This window comes from Dama dama, chromosome 2 (genome assembly GCF_033118175.1).
Source record: "Dama dama isolate Ldn47 chromosome 2, ASM3311817v1, whole genome shotgun sequence".
Taxonomy (NCBI): domain Eukaryota; kingdom Metazoa; phylum Chordata; class Mammalia; order Artiodactyla; family Cervidae; genus Dama; species Dama dama.
The window spans coordinates 5,749,675-5,768,244 of NC_083682.1; the positions used below are offsets into that span (position 1 = coordinate 5,749,675).

Genomic DNA, 18,570 nt, shown 5'->3' on the forward strand with positions numbered 1-18,570 from the left:
TGTCAGTTTTTCCCTTTAGTTCTGTCAATTATTATTTCATTTTTTGTAGCTCTGCTATTAGGTGTATACATTTAGGATTCAGGTTGCACTAGTGGTAAAGAATCTGCCTGCCAATGCGGGAGACATGAGACACAGGTTTGATCCCTGAGTCTGGAAGATCCCCTGGTACAGGGCAAGGTAACCCACTCCAGTATTCTTCCCTGGAGAATCCCATGGACAGAGGACCCTGGCGGGCTAGAATTCATGGGATCGCAGAGAGTCGGACAGGACTGAAGCGACCATGCATGCACACACATTTAGGATTATATCCTCCTGTTCAACTGACCCTTTTTTGATTATGAAATGCCTTTTTCTCTGCTATTTCGCCTTGTCTCAAAATTTACTTTATCTGATACTAATGTAGCCATACCAGCTTTTAATGTACATAGTATATCTTTTTTTCATCGTTTATGGTCTGTTATCTGTATATTAAAATTATATCTCTCTTAGATATATATAGTTAACCCTCGAACAATACATATTTGAACTGCAGGGCCCACTTATACATGGATTTCTTTTCAATAAACACGTACTACAGTACTAAACTCTCAGCGGTTTGTTGACTCTGCGGATGCAGAGCTGCAGATAGGGAGGGCCAACTATAAAGTTACACTCAAATTTTCCACTGCTGGGTGGGTTGGTGTCCCCTACCTCTGCACTGTTCAAGGGTCAACTATAGTTGGGTCTTGATTTTTCAATCTGACCAGCTCTGTTTTTTAACTGGAGCATTTATATTTAGTGGAATTATTAATACAGTTGGGTTTAAATCTGTGTTAGTTCGCAAGGGCTGTCATAGCAAAGTGCTTTGTGCTGGGGGCCTTAAACAACAGAAATTTATTTACTCACAGCTCTGAAGCAAGAAGCCTGAGATTATGGTGTTGGCACGGTTGGTTCCTTCTGAGGTGAGTGGGAAAGGATCTCTTCCAGGCCTCAGTCTTTCGCTTGTAGACAACCATCATCCCCCTGTGTCTCCATGTTGTTTTCTCTCTGTCCATGTCTGTGTCCAGATATCCTCTTCCTGTAAGGAAACCGCCGCCGCCACCGCCAAGTTGCTTCAGTCGTGTCTGACTCTGGGCGACCCCATAGACGGCAGCCCACCAGGCTCTGCCGTCCCTGGGATTCTCCAGGCAAGAACACTGGAGTGGGTTGCCATTTCCTTCTCCAGTGCATGAAAGTGAAAGTGAAGTCACTCAGTCGTGTGCGACTCCTAGCGACCCCATGGACTGCAGCCTACCAGGCTCCTCTGTCCATGGGATTTTCCAGGCAAGAGTACTGGAGTGGGGTGTCATTGCCTTCTCCAATAAGGAAACCAGTCATATTGGATTAGGGTCTACCCTAATGACCTCATTTTAACGTAATACCTCTATAAAGATTCCACCTCCAAAAAATTTTTTAAATTTTAACAGATAAGAAAAAGAAGACTTTACCAAATACAGTCACAATCTGAGGTGCAGGATTTCAGTATATGCTTTGGTGGCAGACACATTTCAACCCATAACAAAGTTTATCATCTTGCTATTTGTTTTCTATTTGCCTCACATGTTCTTTTGTTCCTTAGCTCTTTTCCTGACTTCTGAGGAACTGAATATTAAATCTATATTAATATCATATATAATTAATAGCATATATCTAATAGTATTCCTTATTAATATAGATACCTGCTACACATTATAATTCAATATTAAATATCATTAATATTATACTTTATTTCCTCTCTTTGGATTTTAGCTATATCTTTTTATCATTTTTATTATTTTTAATGATTGTTTTAGAAATTATAACATGCATCACTAATTTATCACAGTGTAATTGAACACATTTCACAAAAGAAGCTTTAATTTCATTTATTCTCCCATCCTTTGTACTATTATATATTTTATTCTTACATATATCATAAACTGCACCTTACACTTACATTGCTTTTGCTGTAAACAATTATTTGTCTTTTATGGAAATTAAGAAAAGAAAAAAAATTCTTTTATAATTACCCAGAATTATCAATTCTGTGGCTCTTCATTCCTTTCTATAGATCCAAGTTTCCAAATTTCCTTTCAGCCTGAAAAATTTCATAGTATTTCTCATAGTGCATGTCTGCAGACAATAAATTCTCTTATCTTTCATTTTTCTGAAAATGTTTTTATTTCTCTTTCATTTTAAAGGATATTTTCATTGGATATAGAACTCTAGACTGAAACTCTCCCTTTGTCAGCAATTTAAAAGTGTGATTCATTGTCTCCTATCTGCCTTTTCTTCCTCTCATAGTACTTCTGTATGTAATGTGTCTTGGTTCAGCATCAACATTAATGAGATAAAGCAACATTAAATGACCAAAACAATGCAACAGAGAGAACATGTCCCTCATGTAGTATTCTTGCAAAAAGGTTTAACCTGAATTTAATTGTGAAGAAACATTCAAAGAAAATTTAAATCAAGGGACATTTTACCAGAAAACTAGCTTAGATTCTTCAGAAATATCAATGTCATGAAAAACAAGAAGGCAGGAAAACTAGATTTTAGGGATATTTGGAGAAATGCTATTATGGCCTAATTAACCTAGATAATAATACTGCATTGTGAAATTTCCTGGTCGCTATGGTAAATAGTTCCACAGTTCCTCATAAAATTGAACATAGACTTACCATATGACCCAGCAATTCCACTTCTAGATATATACCTGAAAGAACTGAAAGCAGGGACTCAAAGAGATGCTTGTACACCTGTGTTCATAGCAGCATTATTCACAATAGCCAAAAAGCAGAAACAAGCCAGGTGTCCCTCAACAGATGAGTAGCTAAACAGAATGTGATCTATACATACAACAGAGTATTGCTTAGGAATGAAATCCTGATAATGCTTCATGGGTGAACCTTGAAGACATCATGCTAAATGAAATAAGCCAGACACAAAAGGACAAATACTGTATGGTTCTACTTACATGGTTCCACTTACTGAAAACAGGCAAATTCATAGAGACATAAAGTAGGACAGAGGTTGCCAGGGGAGGATGGAATATTTACTAGGTACAGTTTCCTTTCAGGATGATGAAAAAGGTCAGGATGTGGATAATGATGATGGTTGCACAGCATTGTGAAGAAATTTAATGCCACAATTATATACTTAAAATGGTTAAAATAGTAAATTTCATGTTATGTATATTTTACCATAATTTTTAAAAATTATGATATTGTGGTTATATGAGAAAATATTCTATTTTTAGGAGATATGGGCCAAAATATTTAGGGATGAAGTCTCTTAATGCCTGAAACTTATTTTTAGTGAATCTAGGGAACAAAAAGAAAGAAATGTGGCAGGAGATTAACAACTGGTGAATTTAGATATGTGTTCATTGTACTACTGCTTTCAACTAAATCTAAAAATGTTCAAAATAAAAAGGTATTCAATAAATACATATATACATAATTTTTTAAAAACTTTTTTATTTATTTGGCTGCACTGGGTCTTGGTTGTGGCATGTGGGATCTAGTTCCCTGACTAGCGATCAAACCCGGGCCCTCTGCATTGGGAGCGCAGTCTTAGCCACTGAACCACCAGGGAAGTCCCTCAATAAATATTTTAAAATGAATAAATGAACGTGACAGAGGACCCTTCTAGATAGAAAGAACAGCAGGAACAAAGGTTAAGGGGAGGAAAATTGTTTCCAAGAAACAGTGAGTAATCTAGTGTGATTTGAGTCAAAGGTGCATACTAGGACGTTCTGGGAGATAAGTCAGAAAGGTAGGTAGGCTGTGTGCCAAACTGGGAAAAGCCCTGAACAAAAGAACAGAGAGTGTGTACTGTACTTGGCAAGCAACAGGAGCACCATGGAAGGCAATAAACATGGGAGTAACATGTGAAGTGATGCAATTCTCCTGAAAGGTTAATCTAATTAGGACACTCTGGACAGACCAAAGGGCATCACAGTTAGGAGGCTATTATAGTAGTCTAGGAGTGGGAGCAGGAGCTTGGGTTAGGTACAGGAAGTGGGAATAAAAGGCAACTGTTTTGTGGAGGACCCACAGAATTTGATAACTGATTAAATGTGAAAAGTAAGGGTTATCACCCTGAGATTTACACCTAGGTATAAATAGAGGAGGTGGGAAAGTCAACAGGAGAGAAAAGTTTGAAGCTCAAGGCTTGAAGAGAAGAATTATAAGAAAAAGGAATAGGTTTAGTTTTAACCCTGTCTTCTTGTCAAATGAATCCTTCACAGACCCTCTGGCTGTCAAATGGTCCAACTTGAAACAGAGTTCTCCATTAGACCAGCCTCACCTGGCCCCACAACCCATCCCCGAGACCAGCAGGCCCTTTGAGCTGACTGGTATCCTGAGACCTTCTCTGGACTACAACCTTCAGGTTGTAGCATCGCTTCAACCTGATTCCTTTGCACTTGGCTTTCAGGTAGTTCTGTCCTCTTGCTCTAACCTTCTCTATTTTCGGAGTCCTTTTTCTGTTGTAAGAGGAGAGGAATCAAGTATCTGCCTGAGAGCACCAGTCCTGCAGCATGCAGGCCAAGCTCAGCCCTCCTAAGCAGCCCAGGCATGAGTGGGCCAGGAGTGGAGGGAGGAGAGGGAAGAGATGACATAGCAGGGCTGAGGTGAGGGGGAGGCTGCAGCAGGATGTAGGTGGGGCAGCAGGGACCACCCGAAGCATATCTGGTTGCAGGGAGAGCCTGTAGGCCTTGCTCCAGCCAGCCACACCTGCCATACAAGGCACCTAGCAGTACTGGGACTTGGGGGATCTCTGCCAACCAGCTAGTCATCCCACTGACCCTCAAATAATTCTATTTGTTGCCCCCAAACCACTTACTCTATCCCCATGGCACTTAGCCTCCCAGTTTCCCCAACTTCCCATTTCTGTTTAGGAAATAAAAGCCTGGAGTCGGCAGGAGAGCGGACATTCTCAAGAGGCAGAGTTCAGTCTAGCACAGGAACGTTTGGGACATGAAGACAATCAGACTGTGCCCAGAACTGGACAAGGCATTGGGCTGAGCCACCAGTGAGAGTGGAAGCCATGGAGAAAGTCAGAGGTCTCAGAGCCAGTTCTCCAAACCAAGAGATGAGCTGCATAGCAGAGCGTGGCCTGCAGAGACAGGTGGTGTGAAGACATGCCCAACTTCATGCCGTCTCAGGCTGTGTGAAGATCAATAACGTGGGGTGCATATAATCAGCTCTTTTTCCCCATGCCAGCCTCCAGGGCAGCCTCCTTCACCGAAACTGTCGCCTAACCTCCACAATTATGTCTGGCCTGAATTAGGCCAATATGTGGGGCCTCGCTTTAGCCAGGGCTTTCTCTGTATGCCCCTCCCTGCCACTCTTGCCTCCCCAACTTTACCTCCAAGGCTCACTGAGGGGTGCCAGTGGGGTGGGGGTAGCATCAGTGCCCAGGCCAGGGAATCTCACTGGGCAGATGTTACCAACTTGCCTCCCCACCCATTGGGAAGACGGCTTTCATATTCTTAGTCCTCAAGCCCAGATACAGAATTCCCTAAAATGTCCTAACCCTCCAGGGCCACTGCCTGGGAACCAGTAAGCCTGGCAGAGAAAGGAAAAGAGTGCCAGCACTGGTAAGACCTGCTGCCATGGGAACAAGTCAGCAACTTGCAAGGATGTGAGAGTGAGAGGCTCTGGTCAAATATGCTCAATGACAGAGAAGCTGGGCTGGAGAACTGGGGAAAATGAACTGGGAATTCTGGCTGAAATGGGAGGAAGGAGAGCTCTGGTTTAACTGCAGGTTAGCCTCGGACTGTGACTTTATCAGGAGGCAGATGGCACGACTTCAATGACAGCCAAGGCTGTAGAAAGACCCCTAGTCTCAGTGCTACCACTGGCTCTGTGACCTAAACCTAAAAACTCAATATCCCACAGATGGGAAAGTGAAAGTCATAAGACTTTTCAGCTGTTGTGAATTGCAATAGATCATCATGACCCTGCAGTAGGCTGATGGAGGCAGGCCCTGAGCTGCACCAGGTCTGGAGTAATGAAGGTTTCCTGGGGCACTTGACTACACGGGAATCCTGACACACTCAGCAGGCGCTTACCTGCAGCCAGTGGAGTAGAGCAAACTGGAGCAGCAGGGCGGAGAGGAAGTGCAGGATCCCAGGTGGGAGCACACGTTACTGGAGAGATGGTGTAACAGCTCACTTTGGGTCACACCTCCAGGAAAAGGAGCATTTGTGGCCCCCAGACGTCCTGCACCACCTCACATCTAGTGAGAAAATGGAGTGTCAGCTGTGGTCCATCCCTTCCTTGGTCGTACCTACTTAACCTCTCCCCAGTTTTCTTGTTCAGAGGATGATCACATCCTCTGTGAGCAACAGGGGATCCCAGGGGACATCTAAACAAGACTTGGGAGGGTTTGTCCTGTCCTCAAGCCATTCTCTCTTCAATCTTCTCTGTTCTGCCTTCCTCAAGTAACAGCTCCATCCCAGATCCTAAAGAAGTTCTCCACTCCGCAGGTCACTGGACAGCTGCTCTGAGTGGTCCGCTTCAGCATCAGCTCCTGGCACAAGTTCAGCCCTAGGCGGGCCTGTGGAAGGGCAGGGCCTAGAAGCCAGCCTGAAGATGGTGCTGCTGAGCCAGCCTCATTCCTTTGCAGCAGCTGTTGGTCTCAATAATCTGTTGGTGTGGTACATAGTTTCCCACTCCCAGGTGGGTCAGAGCTGGGAGAGGAATATCTCTGGGGAAGAGTGAGCCACAGAAAAAGAAGAGCCAAGAACGACACAAAAGCCACAAGAGCCAAAGGAGTGTCCATCACTGGTACTCAAGATTGCTTCGTGATCCTGTGCTGTACTGAGGCTGAAGGGAAGAGATACACCGGCTCTGAGCATCCAGCCTTGGGTAAGAAGGCCTAGGTTTTCCCATCAGGATCAGCCTATAAAACCATCCTGCCTAGGAGGAAATGACTCCAAAAATTAAGTTCTCACAGTGGCTAAGGAATATTTTTGAAAGTATCAGAACTGATGGCTGGGACAGGGTCAGCACTTATTACAGGTAGGCTAAAAACTCACTCCCATTTAACCATCAAAAGCCTGAGATGGTTCTATCATTACCCCCAGTTTTGCAAATCAGGAAACTGAGCCTCAAGAGATGTAGCCACTTTGCCCAAAGTCACAAACCCAAGCGTCTCTGGCTCTTCTTGCCCAGACCATTCAGGTCCCTTTTTTTTTTTTTTTTCCTTTTTGCATTTGGTCTGCAATGAGGGACAATGACCCCATACCTGCTAGACAAGACCTTAGGGACCATCTGCTTCAATCTCCTTATTTTAGAGAGAGGAAACTTGGGGCCAGAGAGATAAAGGGACATGTTCCTTGGGTCTCACAGAGCCAGGAACTGCTCTGCAACGGAATGGCAATGTGCGCAAGAGTACCAGGCCAAGCTCCACTTCACAGAGGGGGACGTGAAGCCCTGAGCGCGGGTCCCCGATCCATCACAGGCAGAGCGGAATCCAACTCCGGGGGCGTCCGTTATCCTGCCGGATGCTACCCGCACCTTCACCTGGGGCGCCAATCATCAACTCACCGGCCCGCGCCCCGGGAATACCTGTCGGCGGGGCGCAGGCTCTTGGCAGGGGGTGACAAAGCGCTGAGTGGGACCAGCAGGGCCGCGCAGACCAGTGCCCGACTTGGTCTCGCCAACCCGGGTCCTTTCGCCTCAGAACGCGGAGGCCCGGAGGCTGAGGAGAATTGGGAAGCGCTGGCCCCAGCCCGAAGGCAGGGCCACCTGGTCTCCTTTCCTCGGGCTCCTATTTTGCCCCCTCAACAGTCTATGGACCAGGTCCTGGCGTCGGGGCACCACAGAGAGACCGACAACCGACTCTCCTCAGAGTCTAGCCGCCGGCACCCGGGAGGGTAAGGTTCCTATGGAAACGGGGGCGAGGGGGAATCTTCGCGCCTGCGCAGCGGCGCTAGGCACACTGGGAAATGTGGTTTCCAGACTGTCACCCGACGGCCAGAGGAACGGACGCAAGATGGCGCCCCAGCGTCGCAGTCCATTCTGAGCCTCCAGGTTCCCCGGCCGGCCTGGGCCCTTTCTGGGTGCTGCCGGGGTAGTAGAGGCCGTGGAGGCCGAAAGGTAGTTTCTCTTGGTAGCTGCGGCTCTGAGGCGTCTGGGAAGCGAGGTGAAGAGGGGTGGGGGTGGGGGTCGCGGTCTTCGGAGCGTTTCGTCTTGCCGTTTGAAAATTTATCCTGAGGAGGGGATGCCCTGGCTGGTGACTCGTCCCAGGCCGGGCCGAGCCGGGCCGGCCGGAGGGAGAAAGATGTGGAGATGGGAGTTGGCCCAGGAGCTACCGGGCCTCGGTTTCCTTATTTCTAAAAGGGTGATAATTGTAATAGCTCCCATTTCTCCTCTTGAGAGTGTTACAAGGTTTATATGAGATGATTGATGTGCAGATTGGACAGTCCTTTGAGAATGTAAACAGGCATTCCCATTCTCTGTAAATTAGTGCAATTTATGGTAAGGAAATTAGGGTAGTGCCTTTTAGAATTAAAAATGCACGTAGTGGGACTTCCCTAGCGGTCCAGCGGTTAGAACGCCATGCTTCCAGTGCAGGGGGCGTGGGTTCCATCCGTGGTCAAATTTTTAAAAAGAAAAATAAAATTTTAAAAATGAAAATAATAAAAAAGATGCACATAACCTCTGCTTCAGCGATTCTAGAAATAATTCCTATGAAATTAGTGGTCATGTGTGCACAAGAAAGTATATACAAAGTAATTAGGCATTACTTGAAATGGAAACAAAACAACAAATCATTGATAGATGACCACTTAAATAATGATGGATTCCATTAAAGAGGATATGTGTGGTTATTTTTAAAATTAGACAGAGCTTACTGTACTGATGTGCAGCTCTCTGTGATATGAAAAAAATTGTCAAAATGCAGGATGTTAATAATAATGATTTAATTTATATTTTAAAAAGAATATACAAATATATTGGATGACTTAGCATGGAATGTCTTTGGAGGGATTCAAGCTGGTAACAGTGTTTGCCTGTGAAGGATTGGAGGGCAAGATCAGATGGAGACACTATTTTCATATCTTTTTTTTTTTTAATACTGTATTTTTTGCCCCTTTAGCAATTTGTGTGATCTTTGTCTATACATATAGTTCTTTCTTTTTGGCGTGGGGATGGGGGTGGGGGGTGGGGCACGGTGCCACCTGGCTTGAGGCATCTCAGCTTCCCAACCAGGGATTGAACCCAGGCCCCAGCAGTGAAAGCCTGGAATCCTAACCACTCGGCCACCAGGAAACTCCCAGTATACATATGGTTCTTAATCATTTATCTGCAATTTTGATACAGATAATTTTCCTTCCAATTTTTGTTTCTCCACGTGGTGAATTCTTACTTCTCAGAGTCCGTAGATTATAGTGGGCCCCACAGCTCTGAGTTCCTGATTGAATCCTGCCTTCCCAGCTGCTCAGACTTCAGGAGGGCAGGGCCTGGCCTTGACTTCCGGCCCAACATTGTCACCCCCACTTCCCCCCAGCCTAGGCCTCGGACTGCTGAAAGGGCAGCCTGGGTGGGAACCAGGGTTGCCTGCAGACAGCTCAGTAGGGTGGATCAGCCTAGTGGATCAAGAGTCAGATCTAGCTTTTCTGAACCTCACATTGTGACCCTGAACCTGCTACCCACAGAAAACGATTCCTCTTCTAGAGAGCACGTTGAGGCTGAATTCTGTCAATGTATAGGTGACGTGTATTGTTAAAATATCAAAGCAGGAGAGGGAAGCATAGGGATCTCCTAGTTTAATCCTTTAGTTTTACAGAAAGAAACAGGGACTTAAGGTGAAGTAACATGCAAGTGATAAAGCTAGGGCTACAACCCAAGTCTCTGTCCACCAGGGTTAGAGCAGGGCTGGGGGTCCAACCATGGTCTGGGTGAGAGATTCACTTTTAGAACTGAGCATGACATCTCAGTTAACAAGAACATTTGCTACCAGCTCCTATCTGTGAGGTCTGCTGCGAGGGAAGGAGTTGCACCCGCCCACTCCCCGCCCCCAACCAAACTAGTGTTATAGGGCACCGTGTTATATTATCTTGGGAAGCAGGAAGAGAAGTGACAATGATGGACCTGCCTACTCTTCTTGAACACTGTAACTGCACAGAAAGAACCCCTCGGCAGAGGGAAGGGCCCGTCAAGGCTCCTTCTTCCCTGGCAGTGGTGGGCTGGCTTGGAAAATGAGGCTTTCTTGCATTGTAGCAGGAAGATTCTTGGGACCCAAAGTGTGTTCAGGAACTAGCAGCAAGTGTCTGAAAGGAACCTCAGTTTCCGGGACAGGCTCGGTCCTGTCCAGATAGGCATTGGCAGCTTCCACTTCCGCGTAGGTAACTCCCTTCTGCTGCCCCAACAGCGTCAAGCACCTGCTGCCCAGTGTAGACTTGTTCCCCTGCTGACCTGCCTGAGGGGGTGTGTGCCGCTAGCATTTACCCAGGCCCTGCCCTGGGAGATGAGGGAGATAGCTCCCGCCTCTTCTCTTCCCCATTCTTCCTCCCACCCCACCCCAAACACACCACTGCCCACATGGCCCTGTCACAAGATACCTGGGAACTGTGAGGAGACTGGAAGGGGTAATGAGAAGCCAGACTCCTTGTGTAACCAGAGAAAGAGTGGACTGACAGGCTTTATCATAAAATTGAAAATGGTATGAAAATGTTTTTTATTTCTGAGTACAAAGCGAGATACTATTAAGACTGTGAAAAACTGGCCAGAGGCCATGAAGCACAAAGAAGACTCTCTTTGGCCTGGTGCCCTGGGCTCCAGTGCAGTGCTGGTGAGGGCGCTGGGGCAGCAGCAGACTCAGGCTGCTTACAGGGCGTGTGAGTGAGGCCGACCGCCAGCCCCATTGGAGGGGTCCGGGCTCTGAGGACTGAGTTTCCTCTCGGCCTTGGTGGGGGGGGGGGCGGGGGGGCGGGCGAGGGGCCATTGCTTCTCTGGAGGGCCCCAGGAATGAAATGGCGGGGCTGGGGGGATGAGGCAGACGGGAGTGGGAGAGGGAGGGAGCCTGAGCCTTTCTGCACTGGGAAACTCTGTTTTTTAAATCTGTGGCTTCAAGTGTGTGTTTCAGGCAGCAGTTGAGAATGAAGCTAGGGTACTGTTGCCCGCAAAGGCACCTTCAGTCTCTACCATATCCCCAAATATGGAGAAAATCTTGAGCCCTTGGAGAGGTGGACATGGGTCGGAGACTTAAGGCTGTAGGCGCTGAGGCTGTAGTGACAGGAGCCTGTGGCCTCCTCCTAAGAGGAATGTGAACAGACTGGCAGGACTGAGGGGTGCTCGCCCCAGGAGCTGTGCTTGGGTGCCTCGACTTGTGTCTAAGGGGGCATGGGCACGCGTGAGGGCTCACGCCTCGCCCTCCTCCCCACTGCTATCCACGCTGGCCTGCCTCACAATCTTCTGGTGCCTGGGTGTGGACGCACAGCCGGCCTCCCCCTGCTCCTGGAAGGCGCGGGTCCGGCTGGCCACCAGGGCGGCGCTGTTGAGGGCCACCACCGACTGGCGGGACTTCAGGGCAGGCCAAGGCCCCCTGCGGACCTGCCGGCCTCCCTTGGCACTTGAGGGCTGAGGGAAGGGCTGGGGAGTCTCCTCATCTGAAGATTCTTTTGAAGAGAAAACCTGGAAGAGTGAGACTATAGAGTCAGGGGCAGTCTTTCCAGGGCTGGGCATGAACAGGGTAGATGCAGAATGTCTGTTGAGTGAATACAGAAACACTGAGCTACTGACAGGTCAGATTTCCCTAGGAGGGAAGGCAGCACCCCAGGCCTCCTGCTCCTGCTCCTCACCTGCCCCCGAGTGGCCCCCAGAAGCCCTTCTTAGCCCCCCTCTCCTCCCTCCTCTTGCCCCCACTGCTTTGTACAGCCCGTCCTGTGTGCCACAAGGGACACATCTTCCATGCCAGGCCCTGAGATGGGTGCTGAGTGAGGACACCCTGCCTTTAGGAACACTGACACCCCCCATCAACCATCTATTCCCCCCAGCCTTCCACACCCAGTGTCATCTCCTCCAGGAAGCCTCTCCCATATGTCCCCTTCCTCTGTGAGATGAGCTGTTTTTCTTTCCTCCGGGTCAGCCACCTTGGCCTCAAGTTGCAGCGGGGTGTGAGGTGACTCCAAGGCAGGGGCCAGCTTCTGGTCTCACACGTGTGCCCTGCTGCTCTCAGCAGAGCGAGAGCGCTCAGCTCTCCAGCCGCAACTTTGGCTGTGTGAGTGCTGTGACCACTCTGCACCCCATCCTTCAAGGGGTTGCCCCTCTGCTTTGGGAGGGGGTGCTGAGGTCGTCCATACCCGTCTGGGTTCAGCAGTTGGTTGTGCAGCTCCTGGCCTGGGGAGGATGCTCCCCCAAGTCTGGGCAGCCCTGAGCCTCAGGAAGCAAGTCCCCTCGGCAGGCTGAGAGCTGCCTGCAGCCACCAGCCTAGGCCTGTTGGGCCGTGGCGCCCACCAGATGGCCCTGTCCCAAGGCTGCGCTCCCGCTCCCGTGGAGAGCGGGGCTCACCTGTCCGCCCTGTCTCTCCTCCACTGCTGAGGGGATGAAAAGGAGCAGACCAGGGCACGGCCGCCTGCTCAGGAGCCCCCTGCTCAGGGCCAAGCCAAGCCTCAGTCCTGGACTCTCTCATCCTCCCACCACCCACCCCCTCCTCCTCTTGGCCCCCACCCTGCCTCAGCCCAGCTCCTCCAGTGGCCGCAGCCTCACCTCTGGAAGGTCAGCATCGCCGGAGGGGCTGTCCAGCTCGGAGGGCGGCTCCAGGAGGCTAATGGACCTCATGACCCCACGGAGGTTGATACGGCGCCGCGACCCAGGCGCTTCTTTTGGGGCTGCCTGGCTGTCCTCTGACCCCACGGCATTCAGCTCCCCACTGCCCCCCGGTTCTGGCTGAAGAGGTGGGAACGGTGTAGAGACCTCGGGGGCCAGGGGCTCCTCTGGGGAGGCCCCACCTGCTTTCTGCTCCCAGACATGACTCTGCCGGCTGCGAGGGGGGGCCCTGAGTCAGCTTTGGTGACCCAGCGGCCACCCCCACACCCCCTTCCCTGTCCCCCCACCGCATACCTAGCAGTCAGAATGCCCTGGTAGGTCTGCAGCTGGCGCAGGAAGCCGGGGTTGGGGCGGGCGATGGGCCGGAGCTCCTGCACGTGGCGCAGAGCCTGCTCCAGGCTCCAGCCGTACTGCTTCATGGCGTAGGCAATCACTGTGGCAGCCGAGCGGCTGACGCCCATCTTGCAGTGGACGAGCACCCGGGTGCCCTGTGCTCTGTGGAGGCCACACGCGGTCAGCTTCCCCTTCCCCACCCCGTCGCTGTGCCGTGTGGGGGCAGGGCAGCCCAGAGAAGAGGGGAAAGTGGGGGAGGGCCCTGGGGCCAGCAAAGTGGAGGGCAGGGCAGGCAGGCGCTGAGGCGTGGCGGGCGGCGAGGCAGCACGGCCCCACCTGGCGGCCTCCACGAAGCGGTGTGTCTCCTTCCAGTGGGGCAGCAGCTGGGCCGACTCCTCATCCCAGAGGCGCACATTGTGGTAGGTGAAGCGCTCGGGGTAGAAGTTGTCGATCTCACGGGCCATGTTCAAGATGTGGCTCACCCTGCAGCCCAGGCACGAGCCGGCTGAGGTGGGGCCAGTGCGCGCCAGGCGCTCGGTGTTCCCGGTGCTGAGGGTTGGGGGTGTGGTCTAGTCCCAGGGGGGAGAGGGGTGACTGTGACCTTGAGCACATCGGCTTACCCCACTGGGCTTGAGGACTGTCCTCCCCTCCCTGCCCCCGCCTTCCAGGTAGCTGCGGGCTGTCTGCAGCACAAGCCCTTATCTTATCTTACCATCAGAAGTCAGTTAGGGCCTTTTTTTTTGGGGGGGGGGGGGGCGGGAAATGGGGCTGTACTGTGCAGTATGTGGGATCTTAGTTCCCTGACCCACACCCCCTGCATTGGAAGTGCAGAGTCTTAACACTGGACCTCCAGGGAAGTCCCCAGAGAAGGGTTTTTGAGCTCAGCTAGGCCTGGCTGGATGGGCAATAGCTAAAACCTATGACCCTTGTCATAGGGTTGCTGAAAGCCCATGGTGGACAAGGAACTGAAGTGTCAGGAGCAGGCAGCCGGAGAGGGGCCCTTCCTTCTCCAAGAGACGTGGTCAGGCAGAGAGGGGCTTTTCTGCTTTAGAGCTGGGGAGAGGGGAGAGGGGGCCAGGGAGCTGCCAGCAGACCAGCCTGTCCGGGCTTGAGCCCACAGGAGGGGAGCAGCCCCGGGGCAGAGCTGAAAGCAGAGTTAGCAGCTGGGAGAGGGTTCTGGGAGTTTCTGGCCAGGTCTCTCCTTGGGGAAGACGGAGGGTGGGCAGTCCTGAGACGGCTGGAAACCCCACCTGTTTCTCTGCAGCTCCTCCAGGTTCGCTGCGTTCCACTCTGAGCCCTGGGAACAGGGAGAGCCTGTCATTCGGTCTCTGCCGGCTCTGGCCATCCCCACCTCCCACCCCCAGCCTGCAGCTCACCAGGTAGAGGTGGGGGAAGATGCGGGACGCCCGGTCTTGCTGGGCCATGAGCAGCAGCATCTGGTTGTCGATGAAGTCACGGTACTGCTGGAGAGGGCATCCCAAACGCAGCTCCAGGGCCTGGCGGATCTGCAGGCGGGCAGGGGAGGCGAGGCTGGGGTGCCTCACAAGGCTCCTATGCCCCAGCCTCCCCTCTGGGGCTTCTGAGGTCAGTACTGTGTCCCATCGTGGCAGAGAAGCTGAGGCCAGGCACGTGGGAACAGCTCAGACAGGAGGAGAGCTAAAGGGGAAGGCTCCAAGGAGACGACCACTCTGGCACCCAGCCGGAGGGTCCCCACCCAGGGCCCAGCTCCCCCTTACCCCCGCACCCGGCCCACCTCTTTGGAAGTGACGTTGTCCAGGTCACTGGCATCCAGCACCTCCCACAGCTCGGCCCGGATCGCCTGTTCCATCTGCTGCTGCTCTGAGGGCCTGGGACCCGAGCCTGTCAGGGCAGGGTCCTTCCCCGCTCTGCCGTGCGCCTCCCCCCAAGCCCTCTCCCTGGACTGACCGGCTGGGCTCCACGCAGGGAGGCCGCAGAGACTCCAGGTCGGCCATGGCCGTCCACTCGTTGAGACAGCTCTGGTCAGAGCTCAGTCTGTCCTGGTAGTGGCTGGCCCAGGCGAGGGCACTGCCCCCTGGCACAAGACCACTGTTGAGAGCCGCCTCACACGCCTGGTGCAACACCTGGAGCGTGGCCCTGGGACAGAGGGGAGGCTGGTCACACCGTCCTCCCAGCGGCCCTCCCTGGCCCCTGCGGCCACGGTGGAGCCACGCCCCTTACCACATGGTCTGAATGGAGACAGGCTTGAAGATCCGACTCTGCCCCCCGGAGGTCACGCTGAAGCCCCTGTGGGAGACCCGGTGGGGTGGGACCTGGCTCTAGAACAGCGCCTCCAAGAGGCCTACCCATTAGTCACCTAACCAGCTGGTCCTCAGAACATGTACACATCGTCTGAGCTTCAAAATGAGCCCTGTTTACAGACATGGGGCAGCTGAGGCCCAGAGAAGTTAGGTGACTCGCCCAGGCTCACCCAGTGGATCTTCGGTGGTGCTGAGAGTAGGTCCAGCCTGGAGTTCTGCAGTTGCTCCCCAGTACCAACCCCCCAGGCATACATCACACCTGGTTATTTCACCCTCTGGCCCCGCTTTCTTCTCTCCCTTCTCTCCAGGTGCCATCTCTTACCCGTCTCCATCTAGGTACACCTGGGTGTCACTCCAGAGAGGCAGGACCAGGCCGAGGGTGCAGCTGGGGGAGCTGGCAGGGACACAGGGCAAGTGGCTGTCCATCAGTACAAGCGCCTCCCCACCGGGCCCTCCTGTTCCTCCTCCCCCTGCTCCCACCTGCTGTCAGGGAAGTCCACGCCCAGAAGGACGGTCTCATCCTGACTCAGACCTTCTCTGGTGGAAACGACCAGCAGGTAGCGGAGCCGGGGGGCCCGAGCCGCCTCCAGCTGGGCTGCCTGGGGAAGACGGGAAAGAAGAAGCGTGGGGTTGCAGTGGCCCAGGCGACCTGTTCTCCCCACCCCCACCCAACACACATTGGGTCTGGAGCAGACCTCCACCTGTTCCCACTCTGCCCACCCCCGCCCTCCACAGATACCAGATCAGTGGTTACAGTCTAGTGGTTCCCAGCTTTGGGATTTCATGGTCCATTAAAATGTTTAAAAAGAGTTTTCTCAAAGGGGATGTATGTGGGGGGGAAAAGGGGAGCGTGGGCATGACATCACCCTTTTTTTTTCTTCCTGCTAGGAAGGAAGTTTAAAAAATACCTTTCCAGTTACCATTACCGTAATTTGATTCAAGAAATGTTTGTTACCAAAGAAATATTAAGGACCCAATCTCACAATAAACAATGGTGCTTCCGTGAAATGAATTCTGCCTTACAAAAGATCGACTGTGTTTCGTTTTTCCCATCTTGCTGTAGACAGTGAGATGTTCCACAGGCATCCAGGTTCTCACTTTGCCACCTGTGTCCCATCCCCATGTGGGCCCTTCCAGGACACCAGCCCAAGGTGGGTGCTCAGCAGGCCCCCCTGAGCACCAGTCCCTTTGTGGACACCTCACACGGTCAGGAAGGTCTTGTGCTGGTTGAACAGAAACCCACCTCTGGGTAATTCCCCGCTCTTGGTCCTAATCTTGCCCTATAGGCTCACGTGGGACAAACCTCCCCATTCTCTCCCAGCTCTCTCCAGAGACCTGAAGACACCACCTCGGCCTGTTAAAACAACTCTAGCTGAAACAGCAGTCATCATGGTTTGGGTAACCTCTATGCTCCCCAGGGTGTCCCCTGCCCTCACACCACGGCTCTCCAAACAGGCTTTCCAAACACACGCTGGCTCTGTTCCACTCTCCCCTCCCACCTGAGGAGTGGCTCTCTCCCCTTTCGGGGGACCAGAGGGCTCTGGACGGGGCCCTCACCAGGCGGATGTCGTCCTGTGGCCTCAGCAGCTCCACCATGAGGTGCAGGTGTTGACTCTGCTCCTGCTTGCCAGGACTTGGGGGCCCGTGCCCGTTGTCTGTCTGGTCCCCGTGGGGCTGACCTTCCCTGGGGGGCTCCTCTGCTGGCTCTGGGCTGGGCCTGGAGGCATCTCCATCATCCCCTCCATCCTGCAGTCCCAGGACAGCCCCTCGGAGTACTGCAAAGCTCTGCCTGGCAGGGAAGCAGGGGAAAAGCGACACCGAGATGGCCCATCCCACCCCTCAGGACGGGGGAGCCAACCCCCCAGAACCGCCTTGAAGATTTGTTAAATCAGGTGTTGGCCCCCATCCCCAGAAAGTCAGCGGGTCTGGAGTGGAGGCCTGAGAAGGTGCATCCCTACCCAGTTCCCAGGTGATGCTGCCTCAGTGCTCGGGGAACCACTGCCTTGGAGGCTCTCAAGCCTCGAGCCCAACTTTCCCTTCCCATCTGACTAACTCAAGAAATAACTGTGAACTTGGTGTGGACCCAGGTGTCCCATCCTGCCCCATAACGTGGGACCACTGGCCAGAGCCAGGTCCAGAATAGTGGATGAAGGAGCCTCAACTGACTGGGGGAAGATGGAAGCAAAGGCAGCCGGCCATGCCCACTAGCAACTCTGCCCCCACATACTAAGTAGTGGGCTTTGGCTGCAAGTCCTCCCAGAAGGCAGTGGCCAAGCCTGGTGGCTGGATGGAGGTGCGTGTGTGGGGAAAGGTGCTCACCTTCGCTGGAGCCGGCTTCTGCGCTGGGACACCTGGTCCTGCTGAGAAGGCAGCCCCCAGGGCAGAGTGAAGTGATGGGAAAGGACTCCTCCCCAGGTTCAGGGTGCTGGGGTTGGGAGTGCAGGGATCACACTCCCCCCACTCCGCCCTCTTCCCTCGTTCCTCTCTGCCCTCCCTCGTTCCTTAACCCCCCCCCCCCCCCCCGCAGTGGGGAAAGGAACCAGAAAAGGTATCAGATCCTTTTCTGTTCCAGTCCACTTTTCACATGGAGACACTGGCGGAGCCGGGCCCAGGTCCAGGCTGGCAACCAGAGGTAAGGGAGTGGGAGCGCTGCTGGAGATGCCTGAGCGTTTGGCCCAGGTCTGGGCCCAGAACGGGTTAGGGCCTCTGCGGGCGCTCGGGGCTCTGGATCTTGCCTTGGTCCGAGTTCCTGGTTGCCTCAAGATCTCCCCTAAGCCGCTCCAGCCTGAGACGTGAAGGCCCCCTCCGCACACCCCCAGGCTTGAGGGGCGGCTGCCCGTGGGCAGCAAGCACTCCCCCAGGCCCAACTGGCAGCCAACTGCGTGGGTAGGACCGCAGCCAAGCCAGACTCACCGTGGGCCCCACAGGCGTGGACTGGCCGCTGGCCGGGGGCGAGCGGCTTACTGTGACCAGGGCCATGGGGCCAGGCCGGGGGCCCCTAGGCCGGGACGGCGCGACGCCCTCCCTTGGCCCCGCGGACAGGCGGTCCCTGCCCCGCAGGACCAGGAAGGAGAGTCCGGCGCCACCAGGGCCTGGCACCTCCTCGGGGCGGACCTTAAAGGGCCAGACACACGTCCAGCCCGGCCTGCGGAGCCCGCACGCTGTGGCCACCGCCC

The 18,570-nt window shown here is 52.9% G+C and overlaps 1 protein-coding gene and 1 long non-coding RNA gene across 4 annotated transcripts; one reads left to right on the forward strand and one right to left on the reverse strand.

The window, feature by feature from the left end:
* Positions 1 to 591: 591 nt before the first annotated feature.
* On the forward strand, positions 592 to 10,557 carry LOC133070449 (uncharacterized). 2 transcript variants are annotated; one of them, XR_009696151.1, is made up of 3 exons: positions 592 to 941; positions 4,250 to 4,437; positions 6,494 to 10,557. It is a non-coding gene; the product is annotated as an uncharacterized LOC133070449 (long non-coding RNA). The 2 variants fall into 2 exon arrangements; XR_009696150.1 differs by lacking the exon at positions 6,494 to 10,557 and adding an exon at positions 4,901 to 6,461.
* A 118-nt stretch (positions 10,558 to 10,675) lies between these two features.
* SSH3 (slingshot protein phosphatase 3) lies at positions 10,676 to 18,549 on the reverse strand. Of its 2 annotated transcripts, none has more exons than XM_061162573.1 (14): positions 18,308 to 18,549; positions 17,714 to 17,751; positions 16,952 to 17,183; positions 15,875 to 15,993; positions 15,717 to 15,788; positions 15,315 to 15,380; positions 15,042 to 15,230; positions 14,869 to 14,962; positions 14,492 to 14,620; positions 14,366 to 14,412; positions 13,452 to 13,598; positions 13,077 to 13,277; positions 12,723 to 12,996; positions 10,676 to 11,648 (listed from the first exon to the last, which is right to left on the reverse strand). In XM_061162573.1, exons 1-14 carry the CDS (start codon positions 18,371 to 18,373, stop codon positions 11,376 to 11,378), a joined length of 1,947 nt encoding a protein of 648 aa, XP_061018556.1. In that variant the 5' UTR covers positions 18,374 to 18,549; the 3' UTR covers positions 10,676 to 11,375. The 2 variants fall into 2 exon arrangements, with proteins under 2 accessions (XP_061018556.1, XP_061018547.1); XM_061162564.1 differs by having other exon boundaries at positions 17,714 to 17,754.
* Positions 18,550 to 18,570: the final 21 nt, after the last annotated feature.

Excerpts from the sequence above, each read along its gene's own strand:
- SSH3 (XM_061162564.1), bottom strand. The coding sequence starts at position 18,373 with ATGGCCCTGGTCACAGTAAGCCGCTCGCCCCCGGCCAGCGGCCAGTCC. Across the intron at positions 14,621-14,868 it reads ACAACGTCACTTCCAAAGAG|ATCCGCCAGGCCCTGGAGCT; the intron begins GTGGGCCGGGTG and ends GCCCGCCTGCAG. Across the intron at positions 12,997-13,076 it reads CAGGGCATTCTGACTGCTAG|CCGGCAGAGTCATGTCTGGG; the intron begins GTATGCGGTGGG and ends CCCCCCTCGCAG.